We start from the raw sequence: 13,728 nt of genomic DNA on the forward strand, positions 1-13,728 counted from the left end.
AGTCTCCCCGCTTCCTTGTGAGAAATGGAATAAGACTTCTACCTCTCCAAGCTGAATTCAACCTCACGCACAGATAGAGCATTTGATAGGGCTCTTTCCATAATTCTTCGTACCTTGTCGTTCTAGTGAAAGTGGCCCCTCCAGCCAAGCACCATGACGGACTTTACTACCAACACAGGCTTCCTCAAAGCTCTATACGCCGGTAATGCTGTGAGTCGACCAGGATCTCTTCGCGAATACTCCCCCAGGGAAATATCTCACACGTCCATAATCAGTTATGGCACACTAGCGCTTTTTATCACTTCACTTTTAAACAGCCTTTCATGATTCGCAAGCTATCCCAACGCCGGACCAGCACGGACCCGGCTGTCCAAAAGCATCCCTCTGGTGACGCATGGCATCACGACGTCATGGCATATCTCGGCGCGATCAACACTTCTTCCGCCTTGCTGGCGATCATTAGGCTACATGTCATCATTGCACGGAACAGCAACGGCGGTAAAAAGGGCGGTGGTGGGCTCCTGGGAGCCCTGTCCACGGGCACTGCACGGGGCGATGTTCCGCTTGATGTCACGGCGCTGGCGGTGCTGGGGCTCGCAAACTTCTCGCAGGCATACATGAATTTCTACACGGGATGGACGAGCGACCGCTGGATTATGGGGACGGGGCTCGACAGGATTACGGTACTGGATGCGTTGTTCACGGTACTGGACTGGTTTGCCGCGTGGCGCTTGGTCAAGTCTGTCTCTGGAGTCTAAATATCACACGAAGGTACATTGTGACATCGACTTGGCTGGGAAAGATCTGGTGCTGTAACAATTGTCTCATCCGGCATTTCCAGCGTGATGCCTGTTTGTACAGACTAGGACAAAAGGTTACTTCGTCTCGAATACCTTCGGTGGGAGGGCCCCATTGTCGTATAAGGGTGCATAGTTGGCTAATTTCTCCCTGCCGAAGTGCTGGAGCAGCCATTCGCCACGCCGCTCCTCATCAGTCTCATACCATTCTGGAACCCAGCCCCTGTAGTCACAAGCACCGCCTGTCCACCACTTCTGTAAGGGATTGTCCGGCAAGTCATGACAAGTGTCTGTGTATGGGTATCTGTACGGTTCGGCGAGCTTGCTCACAACAGTTGAGAGATTGTAATCTATAAAAACCACCCGCGGCTGCTGCTGCTCCGACAGTGGCACGAACTTCTTCGGCCGGGGCACGAGCATGACGTTGCGCGGAGCGTCATCGTTACGTACCAGCCCGGCGTCCTCGACGAAGACAATGGCTTCTAGTATCTTTGCCCAGACGAAGAGACGGTAACTCTCGTGATAGGTGTCTCGGACAGTTTCAACGTATTCATAATTCTCGTCGTACATGAGGTCTTGCAAAGAGCAACCGTCGAGGTACTCGATCAAGATCAGGCGGACATGGCGATGGAGTGGTGCTGCTTGGTCTTCGCCAGCTTTGGCAGAGAAACCTTTCGGGCGAGGATGAGCGAGTGTGAAGGTCCAAGAGCCGTAATATTGTGGCGTAAATGTGCCCCCGGTTGGAAATCTGGCATTCTGGAAGGCCTCGTAGGCTGCCACCTCGCTGGTGTAGTGGGTGTCGGCCTTGTGCATTGTGCAACAGTCGAGGTGCGGGTCAAGCCGGTACAGATGATAGTACAGAGGGTCATAGATTTTGGCCACGGCCTCAAAGGCTGCCTGCCGCTGCCGTGAGGACCCGATGGCCCGTCTGTAGACCTTGCAGCGGACGACCTGAGCCTCGTTGCCGTCGCCTCCAGCAATCACCTCGAGGATCTCCAACTCGGCAGTACCGGGCCGAGAGTCGGTGGGTGAAGCTCCGGTGGGCGCTTCGCGTGGCGGAATCCTAAGGACAGCCTCAGCCAGGGGGGTTTCTGGCAGGCATTTCTTTCCCATGACGAAATGGTCTTCGTAGATAACAGCGCCGTACGGGTCTGGCGCATGGTGCTGTTGGATCTGGACCTTGAAGCCTTTCACGTATGGCAGCTCTGGCACGCCCTCGAGAAGATTGATGCTGTGTGCGACCGAAGCCTCTGAGGATGAAGACATGATGGCTCCGGCGCACAGGGCGTTGGTCGACAGAGGAAGGCTGCAAAAAGAGGACGAAAGATGACAAGTGTGGTGTGTGTGCCAGCAAGCAACAGCACGGGAGCCTGGGTTTAATACCAACCACACCGTACACGAGATCTGCCGCACGGTGCCCGTCCACCCTACTCGAGTGAAGTTGGTCGTCACGCCCACAGGTCTTCACGCAACAAAGCCCGTCGAGCATACAGTATCCACTCAGGTACGTCAGGCTGGCATGGACCATGCGCTCACGTTGCGGGTGCGTGATTCACCCCCGGCACTGTTGGTTGGGCTGCGAGCCGGCATGGCTCTCCGGTCTTTCCAGCAAGCAAGCAAGCCAGGAATCTGCTCATGATGCGGCTTGTCAATTTGCCAATGACACAATCCACTTGTCGTATGTTGGTAGTGCGAGACGCGAGTTTTCACAAAAGCTGGATCTTGTCATCTCCTTCCGGACCAGGACAACATACCGCCATGTCAGCCTTGGCGACCAAGTCAAGTATCCAATAGGCATAGATTATGTGGATGTTGTCGTTGTTGCTGCTGATAACAAAGGACAATCACAATATCCTTTCGCTTAACTACGCAGATCTAACGCCCAAATCGTTTCAAAGCAGCACAGAATTCATTTAAAAGCCAAAAAAGACTGTGGCCATTCCCCAAATCCCTCTGTGTTCACGAAAAACTGATAAACCGTGGAAGTGAAGATATTTGAGGGAGGCAGCGCCTCGATCGCCTTTGGAACGCTGCTCTCGAGCCCCTGCCAATATCCAACCATCATCATTCTGCTTCTTTATCATCCATAGCGGGCATTACTTCTCTATGCGAATAATAAGAACACGGGATTTAAGTAAAGCTATACGCGGAATAAAGATGCAATAGCTGGGCCCCTTCACAGGCTCAATGGGCTGAGTACCACATCAGGACTAATGGAAGGCTTGGGGAGGGACAAAATCGACCTTGAGTGCGCACGCAAAAACCATGTATAGCACTGGAAATGGAGCTTGGGCATAGGATTAGCTCATTGCATCAGCCAGCGTAGTTGGATCGATGTGGAAGTTTCTAGTCTGCTTGGCGGTCCTCCAGGAGTGACTAAATTCGCCGCTGACAATGTCCAACCCCGCTTTGAATGTGACGGCACACGCTGAAAGCAAGCAACTCAATCCTTCTCTCACCCAGTCGCTCTACCTTTTACATCGAGTACGACGGCCAACGTTCTCTTGCGAGTTTACAGACATGGTTGCTCAAACTCAGTTGTGCTTCATCAACACCTTCCCAAACCAGGAAGACATAACGCACAGGAGGACAGCTCGTAAGCACTCGGCCCGAGTGACGCACGCGCGCCAGCGACAGGCGCGGATCGAGCAGTATCAGCTAGAGAAGCAGCAACGACCGCAGATATGCACGCCGCCTACCGGACAGCTGGTCCGACCAATCTCAGAGCACGAGAAGAAGCTCCTAGAACACTGTGAGCTAGATGCCACTATGCGATGGGGGAGCGGACGAGGTAGCCACTGCTGACGTCAGAGACCAGTCTTCCATGTCACGATACCGCATCAGGCTCATCACTGTGTCTGCACCGGCTGTGCATCCAAGTCACAGGTGCAGCCAGACATCCCCTCAGCCGGACTAGTGCCAGCTACGTATCGAGGCGAGGCCGGTAAGGAGATTCGCTGCCGTGTGGCAATTTTTACAGACTGGGCAAAGTTGGCCCTCACGCAGAGGGATGCGCTCGAAGGCGTCTTGCTTGCCGCACATCGGCAGGTTGTGCTTGCTAATCGGCGGCTGCAAACACTATCTGCAGGACTGGAAATGCCTGGGCTCGGCTATATCCCTCACAAGAACCGGCCTCTGCTGGACTGCGCGGCTTTGGAACGCAAGGCATCGTGCATCGAGACACTCCGCCGAGGCCTGGCAGGGGAAAGCGATGAGAGTCCAGATAGTTCCAAGAGAGAGGACAGAGAGGCAGTAATATTGGCCATCCTGTTCCTGGCGGCTGATGAGGTAAGGCCACCTCTAATCCTAGTCCCGTCATGATCATGCTGGTCTCCAGTTTCACTGTCGCGTCGCGAATACAGACGCTATCCCACACTAGACTAATTGAGAGTCCTTGTACAGGTGTGGCACGGCGGACGTGACGCAGCGGTTGTGCATATGACAGCAGCCACACAGCTGATGGGCCAAGATGAACGAGGTGTCGCACGAATCCAGTCCGGGTCAAGAAACCCCGATCGTTTCCACGAGGAACTCATGGATATCCTTGGTCACGAAATTCGGGCTCTCCCGACCGGCGGAGTTTTCAGCCACTTTAACCACCACTGATAGTACACGCAGAGATGTAATATGGACATGCACGGATGTGGCTAAAACATATTCCTATTCATCACTGGACGCGAGGCTGGGGGCTTTTCTTGGCCCACGTTACGCCATGTATTTGTCTGTGCCCAGCTTGGTGTCAAAGACATGCTCGTTCAAGCCTTCGCCTGCGCGGCAAACTGAGCCCGCTTGCGCTTGATGCCCGCGACAACGTCATCCTCAGGAAAAGTGCTCTTGACCGATGGAACCTCGGCGACAGCCGTTGCCCAGCGATAGAAGTTGGGCGCCTTGGTCTGGAGCTCTGCCGAGAGATCCTTGATGATGTCGTGCTTCGGAAGCCTCAGGAGGCGAATGACGAAGGAACCAGTTTGCACCTGACAATGGTCAGAAGAATCCTCAGCATATTTTAACATCGACAAAATAAAGATGCAGCCAGATATCGGATCAATACATACCTCTGCGAGCGTGATCTTGTCACTGCCACCAAAGAACGGCGCCGCGTCTGCGAGAAGGGGATCAATCTCCTTGACCACGTTGTCGACATAGGCCTGCGCGGTAGCGTCCAGATCAGCACCTGGCGGGGCAAACTGGAGCTTGCCAAAGTGCGGGCCGAGCTTGGACACGAAGGTGTCGACGAAGAAGGCGATGCGCGCGCGCTTGAGGGCCGCCTGGGGGTCCGCCGATGCCGGGAGAAGGTGCGACGGGTTCAGGTCGGCAATGAACTGCGCGACGATGGCCGACTCGGTGATGATCTCATCGCCGTAGGCCAGGGACGGGACCAGCCCGCGCGGGTTGATCTTGAGGTACTCCTCAGTGCGCGGAACGGCGAGGTCAATGAGCTCTTGCTCATGCGGGATGTTGAGCTCGGCCAAGATGATCTCGGCACGTTGGGCCCCTGGGCAGCAGTCAGTCAACAATAGTTCATGCGGGCAGGCAGCCGGCCAGGTGCCTGGGGGGATACGAAGACGACATACAAGGGCACTGGTGGCTTGTGTAGAGCTTGATGGGTGGTGCGGTGGCAGCCATCTTAGTGAAGGTAACCTAGAGTATGCGGCTTCGTGCGTGAGTGTGTTAAGTCTGCGTGTGCGTACGCTATGGTCAGTTGGTGAAGCGTTGCGATGGAGTTCAGATATACTGAAGGTCAACACCGGGTCATCCGAGAGGCTTATAAATCCAGGAGGAGGAAGCTGGGGAAAGAGGAGAGGAGAGGTGTAGCGCCCCGCAGTTTGTGGAGAATGGTGGGATGGTGTGGGATAGACACATACTCAGCCCAAATGAGGTGACAGCCCCCCGGACCACCTGGGCAGGCTCTGACCAGAGCTTATTCTCTCGACTACCCTCATCATAGCTTGTTGTGTTGGCCAATGTGTTCGATTTCCGCCCCCACCTCCTTTGCGTCTTGGATCATGCGCCTGTGTGCCCGACCTCTCTCCTTGTGCTTGAATTTTGAAGCTTGCATCTTGCATATGAAGCCAGGAACCGCTGCCAAACACACATGTGTTCCGTGACTGGTTTCGATGCGCTAAAAAAGTATGACCAACTCGCTGGCAACAGTGATTCGGGTGCAGCAGAGGCGTCGGCGTCTTGGGCTTGACAGTGGGACCCTCCCAGCTAGTGGTTGTTTCTAGCTTGAAGAAACCAATAATTATCGAACAATTTCCCAAGGAAAGTGACGTCCCAAAAGGTTTTTCTTTCGCGAAGCGACTAGGCTTTTCGAGACTTCGGGATAAATCAAACTTATTTGAACGACGAAAGCCATTTATTACGTGCAAATTGTTGAGGGAAATCGCCATTAGGGCCTGAATCACCGAGCTCCGTCTTCCGCTTCGAGTTCTCATCCAGCTTCTCAAACCCGTTCAGATGGGTCGCAGCAGGCTTGTTCTCGGACTTTATTGTGGAGGATATGGATACACTGCAGTCCTCTTAGTGTACGAGCCTTGTGCGCGCTGGACCGAGACTTGGACGGGTGGAACTCAAAGGCGTGGTCAGCTACGAAGACCGATGAGACACCACCTTGCCACTCAGGTCTCGTCGGGGATGCTTCCGCTGTATTGATTATTAGTCAGGCATATGTACGACGCCGAGCATCTTGGAATATGGTTATGGTGCCAGTCTATGCGACACGGAAGCAATGCCTTGGCCAGGATCGCTTGTGCAAGATCAAGCCAGCCATAAGGTTCCCGTGGATTTATACATGACGTACGCTGCGGCTTGTCGTTTTTACCGCAAGCCTTCTTCTCAATGGTAATGTGAAGCTATAGGCACCGTTGTTGTGTCGTCGTCAGAAAAAGAGGTGCCAAGAGGACCCTTAGATCTTGCCCACCAGTCTTGTTGACCGAATGACTTAAAACACTCCACACAAGGACGCCCGCCAGTTTGATAGGAGATATCACATCGTGGGGGCCGTTTGCAGTGCGGGGCAGCTTCTCCAAAACCGGGTGAGGGGTAATTACAGCTAAACAGCCGCCATCTTCTCGGGTACCTTATCGCAGGCCTCACAAAGCTAAAATACTGTAATCCGTCGGATCTATGCTACTACCCTAGGGCATTCTCGACGTCGTTGTCCCACTGTTTTCTTCTCACGTCCTTCTCCTTCTGCCAGACATGCCAACTGCACCAGCGAGCGAAGACGCTGCCGCCTCGCAGCCTCTCCTCCCTGCCTACGACGGTAACTGCCCACGACCTCAGCAAGGCACCGGCACCATGTCACGCCGCCGCTTCCGCCTCCCCGTGCCCGACCGGCTCAAGGGCCTGCCGTTCCCCGTGGTCCGCATCATTGCGGCCCTCGTGACCGTCAACCTGCTCGTCTGGGCCGCCGTCGCGCCCGTGCTGCACTTCTACCCGGCCATGATCAGCCCCGCGGTGCTCTCGTACACGCTGGGCCTCCGCCACGCCCTCGACGCCGACCACATCAGCGCCATCGACCTCATGACCCGCCGCCTCATCGCCTCGGGCCAGCGGCCCGTCACCGTCGGCACCTTCTTCAGCCTCGGCCACTCGACCATCGTCATCATCACGTGCATCGTCGTCGCCGCCACCTCGGGTGCCCTCCGTGACCGCTTCGACAACTTTGCCTACATCGGTGGCATCATCGGCACCAGCGTCAGTGCGGCGTTCCTGATCCTGCTGTGTCTCGGCAACAGCTGGGTGCTGTATCGGCTCGTGCAGAGGCTGCGGGCCACGCTGCGCGAGGATGACCCGCACCACTATGGCCAGGCTAGCGAGCATGGTGCGGTCGCTGCCGATGGGCAGGACGCCGCTGTGAATGACCTGCAGCTCGAGGGCGCGGGGTTCCTGGCCAACGTGTTCCGGAAGCTCTTCCGCATCGTGGACAGGCCGTGGAAGATGTACCCCCTGGGGGTGCTCTTTGGGCTGGGCTTCGACACCAGTTCCGAAATTGCCATCCTGGGGATCGCTAGTGTCCAGGGTGCGCAAGGCACTAGTCTCTGGGTCATCTTGATCTTTCCCTTGCTCTTCACTGGTGAGTCTTTTGTTCCGTGACATCGGATCATTTCTCCATGGTATCTGTTTCCACTAACAATTGCCCAGCCGGCATGTGCATGCTCGACACCACGGACGGCGCCCTCATGATGTCCCTGTACACCTCCAAGGCCTTTGCCCGCGACCGCGTCGCCATCTTGTACTACTCGATCGTCCTCACCACCATCACCATTGTCGTCGCCGCGTTCATCGGCTGCATCCAGGTCCTCTCGCTCGCGCAGAACATTGTTCAGCCCGAAGAGGGCGAGTCGCCGTTCTGGGACGGGCTGTCAGCCATCAGCGATCATTTTGACGTCATTGGTGGATCAATCTGCGGCCTGTTCTTGGTGGTCGGGTTGGGCTCGGTGCTAGTGTACAAGCCATGGCGCAGAATGGTGGACCGGAGGAGGGACAGAGCTCGGTCGCAGGAGGGCGGGTTGGGAGTGGATGGTGAGACTCCTGGTAACTCTAGGTACAGCGACACGGAACCCACGGCCTGAGTGAGGTAGACAACGATGTGGCCGGAAAGGGTATGACCATCACCCCCGGGCACAGGAGGTTTCTTCACTGCATCCAACGGTAGCTCGGCAAACCCCCTGAGGACCAGACTCCCAGGAAACTCGCTTGCTGCGGTCCAGAGACTTCAGATCAGTCTGATGATAGTGTCTTCTGCGTCGGCAAAGTGTGAAGGAGCCGCAGCCGAGGTCATGAAGCGCGCAAGCCCAATCCTGGCGAAAGTGCGGATGGGCATATCTGTCGTAGGCTGTTCAGAGACGTGGGCCTCAGAACCCGGGCTGTTCCGAGTGCGGAGAACAGGCTCTAGGACGAGGAAGAACTCCACAGTCCTGTGGGCCATTTTGGCGGTTAACAGATGGAAACAGTCATAATTACCGTCGAGATAATCAACCTCATCGTCGCGCGCCTGATAATCAAGACCACCCGCGCATTCCCAGGGAATAGGTTCGGCCCCGGTCCGCCTCCGTATGTCCTCATTGACGTTGAGATATGGAGGGTTGAAGACCCGGGCCTCCGGCACCGTCGTGAGCCGCATCCGCTTCAGAGGACCTCGTAGTTGCAGTTCTGCGCAAAGTAAGCTGGAGACAAGAGGTAGGCCTCCCCAGATGATGTTTGTGTCGATGAGACGGGCGTGTCTCTGGACCTGCTGCAATGTCGACAAGGAAATCCAGGATTGGTACCCTACTACGACGTTTCTGCTTCGGGATAGCCAAGACCAGGATGGCATGTCACGCAGGACAGCCTCCCTCTCGCTGTGACCATGTGGAGGATCACCGAACCAGATGAGATCTTCGCATATCGTCTCCTCCCAGCTTCCCAGGATATGCTTATAGCCTGTAGTCTCTGCAACCCACTGCACCATCCCTGCAAGGGCTGCTAGTCGGTCAGAAGGGACGGTGAAGTGGCGGCTCGAGTATTCCTCCATCCAGCGGCACCAGGCCTGGTAGGTACCGTGCAGCCGCGATTGATCTTGCTGCGGTTGATCTTCCACTGTGGTTGCGACCTGGGCGGCTGTCTTGATACACTCGAGGTCCGGCGAGGACGGTAAGATGCTTATACCGGCCTCGGCTGTGTAGATACTCTGGCATTGCCAGTGCAGCTCGGGATAGGTGCAATGCACGATCCGACGAGATAGCACGTGTTCTTGCAGCGTCCACCCGCGTGCGCCTAACTTCGACAAAGACGTGCGGAGACCGAGCTTACGCGGGTAGACTCGGATAGCAAAATGCTCTTGCGTCGGAGTATCAGGATTCGGAACAGGATGGCAGGTGCTGGCTCCGGCGACTGTTGAGCCCGACTTGGCTGCCCAAAATTGGGTCACCTGTTGCAAATACGTGTCGGTGTCCTTGAACTCTGCCACATTATGAGCAGTAAAGCATCCTTCGGAGCTGTCCGATGCGCTAGATGCTGCGATTGTGAGCCAGGCACTGGCATATACGTCTTTCATACGTGTGGCTTCGACTCGCCACTCCTCTCGGTCGTCCTGAATGATGCACAGGCTGTCTATCCAGATATACCGGATTTCTAAAGCACGACATAGATCAATCGCCTCACGGAAGGTACGCGGAACCTCCCGGGTCGTATCTTGCTCGCCAACGCTTCCAAAGCCAAGGGCAAGTTGCTCGAAATTTGCTCTGGTAGTCCTCAATGGGGGAAAGTGGCCCCAACAGTGACTAAGTGCCGCATATTTGGAGCAGTCCTGGGTTCTGGCCTCGGCTTCGGTGTCGACTAAGCACAGCGCAGTGTCGTTGATTTTGATTAGTCTTTTTGGTAGTGAGACAGGGAGATGAGGCAACCGGGCTCTGCAAAGTTTGTGATTTTTGTCACAACCCGTCAGCCAAGACTTTATGATTCTAAATTTCTCTGCTCGGTCAGATGTGTCTGAAGGCTCGAGCCATATCGCCGGGGTCTTTGTGTCAGAGCCTACAGGAGTAAAGGTTAGCAAGCGGGCGATTCCTCGTTGCCAGGTAACGCACTTCTCGGATCGCGTGTCGCGATGACCAGCACCATGCTGTGAAATACTTGATGACGATCCGAGGACAGTTCACCGCTTAGCAGTATCCAGTCAATCTGATCTGGGGCTTCTCCGCTCCGAGTCTCGCAGGCATCATCATGGAAGCGAGATCCGCCGTCGACACTGAACTGCAGCTCAGTCTGCCCAAGGATCACACCTTCGGGGTCCTGCTGGAACCGCTGCCGCACTTCGTCGAGCGGCCAGTATTGCTGGATGGCGGCACAAAGGGCACATGAGGTGCTCGCTGCCTCTCTGATGAGTTCGCCGGCAGTGGCATAGTGTTCGATTTTCGTGAAGTGCGTGTGCGTCTCAAGTGGGAATATCTTGGAGCAATGCGTGCAAAGCGGCTGAATAGTACCAGAATCGGGACCCATGGCGTGCCGATCGCAAGTGCTTCATTCGGTCAAGTGTCTCGGGTGCATGTGGTTGGAAAATTCTGCTCATCCTAAGACAGTCACAGCCCAAGGCAAGGCAACCTTGAATCCATCGACGGCAGCTGAAGGTGGGCCAGCCTCCCGTCCGTCACGTGTGCGGGGTCCTCACTATCTCCAGGCGGTCGTGAGTACGTCCTTGGGGGCCAGGAATATATTGACGGAGGTCTTGACTCAGGATAAGCACATAGCCGACCACATCTAGGCGAGCATGGAGTAACGTTGCGCTCCGTCCCCTTACTCAGTGACTAAGTATAGAGATGTGAAACCTATGGTCTGAGGTCCAGGACCGTCCAATCGAGCAGAACATTCAATCATGTCTGAAGGTCTCTTCTCAATTGCTTTAGTATTTACCATTTCTGACAGGGCTGCTTTAGAAGGAAATCGACCTCCCAAAGACTCGCCTCCTGACAAATTCAAAGGCTTTAGACTAGTCGAATAGTTGTTTTATCCGCATCGTCAAAATATGACGTGGACGGAAGAATATGTCGATCAGTCCACGCGAGCCCAACCCTCCGAAAGCATCGATTGTGATAGTCTACCATGGTCTGCTCAGAAGTGGCCGAGCAAAATAGGTTTGGGCTGTCGCAACAGGCTGGCTCCAGGACCAGAAAGAAATCCCGAATGCCCGCAGATTCCGTGAGTGAGAAAAGAAGAAAGCAGTGATAGCATCCATTCAGATATTTCTGTTCCGTGTCGCCTGGCTGCGTGTCGAGAACACCGTTATCATACCCAGGCCAGGCTTTGTCCGGACCCCCGCTGTGTTCACCCTCATTTATCCTTAGTGGCGAGCTATGGATGTAGTCGGCCTCGGGGTCGGTTGTAAGTCGCAGCTGCTTGAGCGGTCCATGCAGCTGTAACTCTGCATGTTGGAGCCTGGAGACCAATGGCAACCCTTCCCACAGAATCTGCTTGCTTACGAGCAGCGTATGCTTGTCGACAGCCATGTCTCCCTCGACAACCCCTTGGTAGCCCATCTCTATCTCATTACCTCGCGATAGCCACGACCAGGATGGCAGGTTAGGTAACAGAAAATCCCGCTGAGTAGGAGCACACCAACGACGTCCCAACCAAGCCAGGTCTTCGCAGATGGTTTCCTCCCAACAGGCCAAAAGATGGGTGTAGCCGGTCGCCTGGGTCATCCAATCCACCATACCTGCGAGAGCTGCAAGCCGGTCTGATGGGATCGTAAATTGGCGGTCCGAGTAATCTTGCATCCAGCGACACCAAACATTGTGGGCTACGCGCAGCCTCAAGTCATGGTCGCCTGCGACTTCGATTTGATTGGCAATCGGCAAGAACTCACGGTTCGAGTTTTCTGGTGGAATTGTTACCCCGCCTTCAGTCTGATAAGCGCTTCGGCATTGCCAGTACAGCTCGGGATATGTACAATGAACGACGCGGCGAGACAAGACGTGCTCTTGAAGCGCCCAACCCCGCTCCCTCAGGTTTGAGATGGTTGAATGAAACCCTAGCCTCGATGGGTAGACTCGGACGGCATGAAGGTTGCCCGTCGTTCGAGGTGCTCCTGCGTTACTGAGGGGCATCTCCTCGTTGTTGACTTTTCCAGGTGACAAAATGGCTCTGAACTGTGTAATGAGTCGAGACCTCCTATGAAAGGCGCTTCCACGATCTGGAAGAATACTAGGAAAGCATCCCTCCGTGCTGTCGGCAGCACTGGACGCTGCTATCGTCAGCTGGGCGTTTGCATATACGCTTCCCATAAGGGTGGCCTCGGCCTGCCACTCTTCCAAGTCATCCTGGACAATACAAAGACTGTCTATCCATATGTATTGTATATTGAGAGCACGGCAGAGCTCGACTGCCTCTCTAAATGTGCGAGGGGGTATTAAATCGTTACTCTGTGTACCGCGGATAGCAAAATCTTGGCTTAGGCGATCCAGGTTTGCCTTGGTTGTCTTCAGAGGCGGATAAGATCCCCAGCAGTGACTGAGCGCCGCATATTCTATGTGATTAACAACTTCGGCCTCAGCTTTCGTGAGAACTAGGCGCAATGAATCGTTCCCGATTCTGACCAGTCGTTTAGGCAGTGCAACTTGAACGTTCGCGGGCACATCGCCACAAAGCTCGTGCTCATGTTCGCATTCTGCCAACCAGGATTTGATAATCTTCGCCTTGTCGGCATGACTGACTTCACCTGCGGAAGGTGCCAACCATATTGCGGGAGCTTCGGACCATGTGCCTGAATATCAAGGGTGATCAGCGGCTTACGACTGTACTTCTGGAGCTAATAACCATACCTTCCAAGCTGCAAGTCACGATGACAAACTTCATGGTATGCGCGTAGCTGTGTCGAGCTGACCGCAGTAAAAGGGTGAGATTGATCCAGCCAATCTGGTCTGGCGGTTTTAACACGCCTAGCCTGCCACGAGCAGCTACGAGGCGATGGCCATCATCAACGCTAAGTGCGATCTCGGTCTGGTCGATGATCACGTCTTCGCCATCGTCGGGGAAAGTCTTGCGCACGTTGTCGAGCGGCCACTGCTGCGGAATCTCCGCGCAAATAGCACATGAGGTTTGTGCTACACAGTTGAGAAGGTCGCGCACCGTGGCATGGTGGCTGACGCTGCCTGGCTTGGCGTACACATCCAATGGGAACAAAGCAGAACAATAGCCGCAAAGAGGTTGGACGGTGCTATCAGAACCAGACATCGTGGTGCAGAATCCACGTAGCTGTCTTGGTGAATGCGTCATGTGAAAGGGAGCGGAGGGTGCTCTTTGACGCCTGAGCGCCCGAGTCTGGGACGTGGACGTTGGGCAAACATCCTCTCGCCTCACATGCGGGGTTGCTTGGGCGAATGCCCAGTGCCCGCTTACGTACTCAGCCCACAGTCGTCACGGCTCGATCTTTGGGAGCAAGAGGCGTGCT

General features: G+C 55.1%; 7 protein-coding genes across 7 annotated transcripts; 3 read left to right on the top strand and 4 right to left on the bottom strand.

Annotated features, from left to right (window-relative positions):
• The first annotated feature begins 28 nt into the window (after positions 1-28).
• Positions 29-817, top strand: B0I36DRAFT_77713 (uncharacterized protein). Its single transcript, XM_046163358.1, has 2 exons — positions 29-210; positions 276-817. The coding sequence occupies exons 1-2, from the start codon at positions 154-156 to the stop codon at positions 756-758; spliced, it is 540 nt and encodes a 179-aa protein (XP_046017400.1). The 5' UTR covers positions 29-153; the 3' UTR covers positions 759-817.
• On the bottom strand, positions 817-2,221 carry B0I36DRAFT_77716 (uncharacterized protein). The gene has a single exon (XM_046163359.1). The coding sequence runs from the start codon at positions 2,061-2,063 to the stop codon at positions 876-878; it is 1,188 nt and encodes a 395-aa protein (XP_046017401.1). The 5' UTR covers positions 2,064-2,221; the 3' UTR covers positions 817-875.
• A 1,032-nt stretch (positions 2,222-3,253) lies between these two features.
• Positions 3,254-4,865, top strand: B0I36DRAFT_315930 (uncharacterized protein). The gene is made up of 3 exons (XM_046152934.1): positions 3,254-3,549; positions 3,616-4,085; positions 4,200-4,865. Exons 1-3 carry the CDS (start codon positions 3,318-3,320, stop codon positions 4,401-4,403), a joined length of 906 nt encoding a protein of 301 aa, XP_046017402.1. The 5' UTR covers positions 3,254-3,317; the 3' UTR covers positions 4,404-4,865.
• Positions 4,553-5,423, bottom strand: B0I36DRAFT_346280 (glutathione S-transferase domain-containing protein; the record flags this gene model as incomplete). Its single annotated transcript, XM_046156441.1, has 3 exons — positions 4,553-4,771; positions 4,853-5,292; positions 5,372-5,423. 3 exons carry the CDS (start codon positions 5,421-5,423, stop codon positions 4,553-4,555), a joined length of 711 nt encoding a protein of 236 aa, XP_046017403.1.
• Positions 5,424-7,100: 1,677 nt separating this feature from the next.
• Positions 7,101-8,565, top strand: B0I36DRAFT_372408 (Ni2+/Co2+ transporter transition metal uptake transporter; the record flags this gene model as incomplete). Its single annotated transcript, XM_046160111.1, has 3 exons — positions 7,101-7,878; positions 7,947-8,272; positions 8,461-8,565. 3 exons carry the CDS (start codon positions 7,101-7,103, stop codon positions 8,563-8,565), a joined length of 1,209 nt encoding a protein of 402 aa, XP_046017404.1.
• On the bottom strand, positions 8,521-10,781 carry B0I36DRAFT_359869 (uncharacterized protein; the record flags this gene model as incomplete). The annotated part of the gene is made up of 2 exons (XM_046158206.1): positions 8,521-9,917; positions 10,370-10,781. 2 exons carry the CDS (start codon positions 10,779-10,781, stop codon positions 8,521-8,523), a joined length of 1,809 nt encoding a protein of 602 aa, XP_046017405.1.
• Positions 10,782-10,788: 7 nt separating this feature from the next.
• Positions 10,789-13,605, bottom strand: B0I36DRAFT_381332 (heterokaryon incompatibility protein-domain-containing protein). Its single transcript, XM_046160851.1, has 2 exons — positions 13,100-13,605; positions 10,789-13,041 (listed from the first exon to the last, which is right to left on the bottom strand). The coding sequence occupies exons 1-2, from the start codon at positions 13,551-13,553 to the stop codon at positions 11,264-11,266; spliced, it is 2,232 nt and encodes a 743-aa protein (XP_046017406.1). The 5' UTR covers positions 13,554-13,605; the 3' UTR covers positions 10,789-11,263.
• Between the last annotated feature and the right edge of the window lie 123 nt (positions 13,606-13,728).

Source organism: Microdochium trichocladiopsis (genome assembly GCF_020744255.1).
Source record: "Microdochium trichocladiopsis strain MPI-CAGE-CH-0230 chromosome Unknown B0I36scaffold_2, whole genome shotgun sequence".
NCBI lineage: Eukaryota > Fungi > Ascomycota > Sordariomycetes > Xylariales > Microdochiaceae > Microdochium > Microdochium trichocladiopsis.

Bases quoted from the DNA above. Each gene is read 5' to 3' on its own strand.
- B0I36DRAFT_77713 (XM_046163358.1), top strand. From the start codon at position 154: ATGACGGACTTTACTACCAACACAGGCTTCCTCAAAGCTCTATACGCC. The intron at 211-275 runs GTGAGTCGACCA...GTCCATAATCAG, and splicing joins CTCTATACGCCGGTAATGCT to TTATGGCACACTAGCGCTTT.
- B0I36DRAFT_77716 (XM_046163359.1), bottom strand. From the start codon at position 2,063: ATGTCTTCATCCTCAGAGGCTTCGGTCGCACACAGCATCAATCTTCTC.
- B0I36DRAFT_315930 (XM_046152934.1), top strand. From the start codon at position 3,318: ATGGTTGCTCAAACTCAGTTGTGCTTCATCAACACCTTCCCAAACCAG. The intron at 3,550-3,615 runs GTGAGCTAGATG...GTCAGAGACCAG, and splicing joins GAAGAAGCTCCTAGAACACT to TCTTCCATGTCACGATACCG. The intron at 4,086-4,199 runs GTAAGGCCACCT...GTCCTTGTACAG, and splicing joins TGTTCCTGGCGGCTGATGAG to GTGTGGCACGGCGGACGTGA.
- B0I36DRAFT_381332 (XM_046160851.1), bottom strand. From the start codon at position 13,553: ATGACGCATTCACCAAGACAGCTACGTGGATTCTGCACCACGATGTCT. The intron at 13,042-13,099 runs GTATGGTTATTA...CTTGATATTCAG, and splicing joins CGTGACTTGCAGCTTGGAAG to GCACATGGTCCGAAGCTCCC.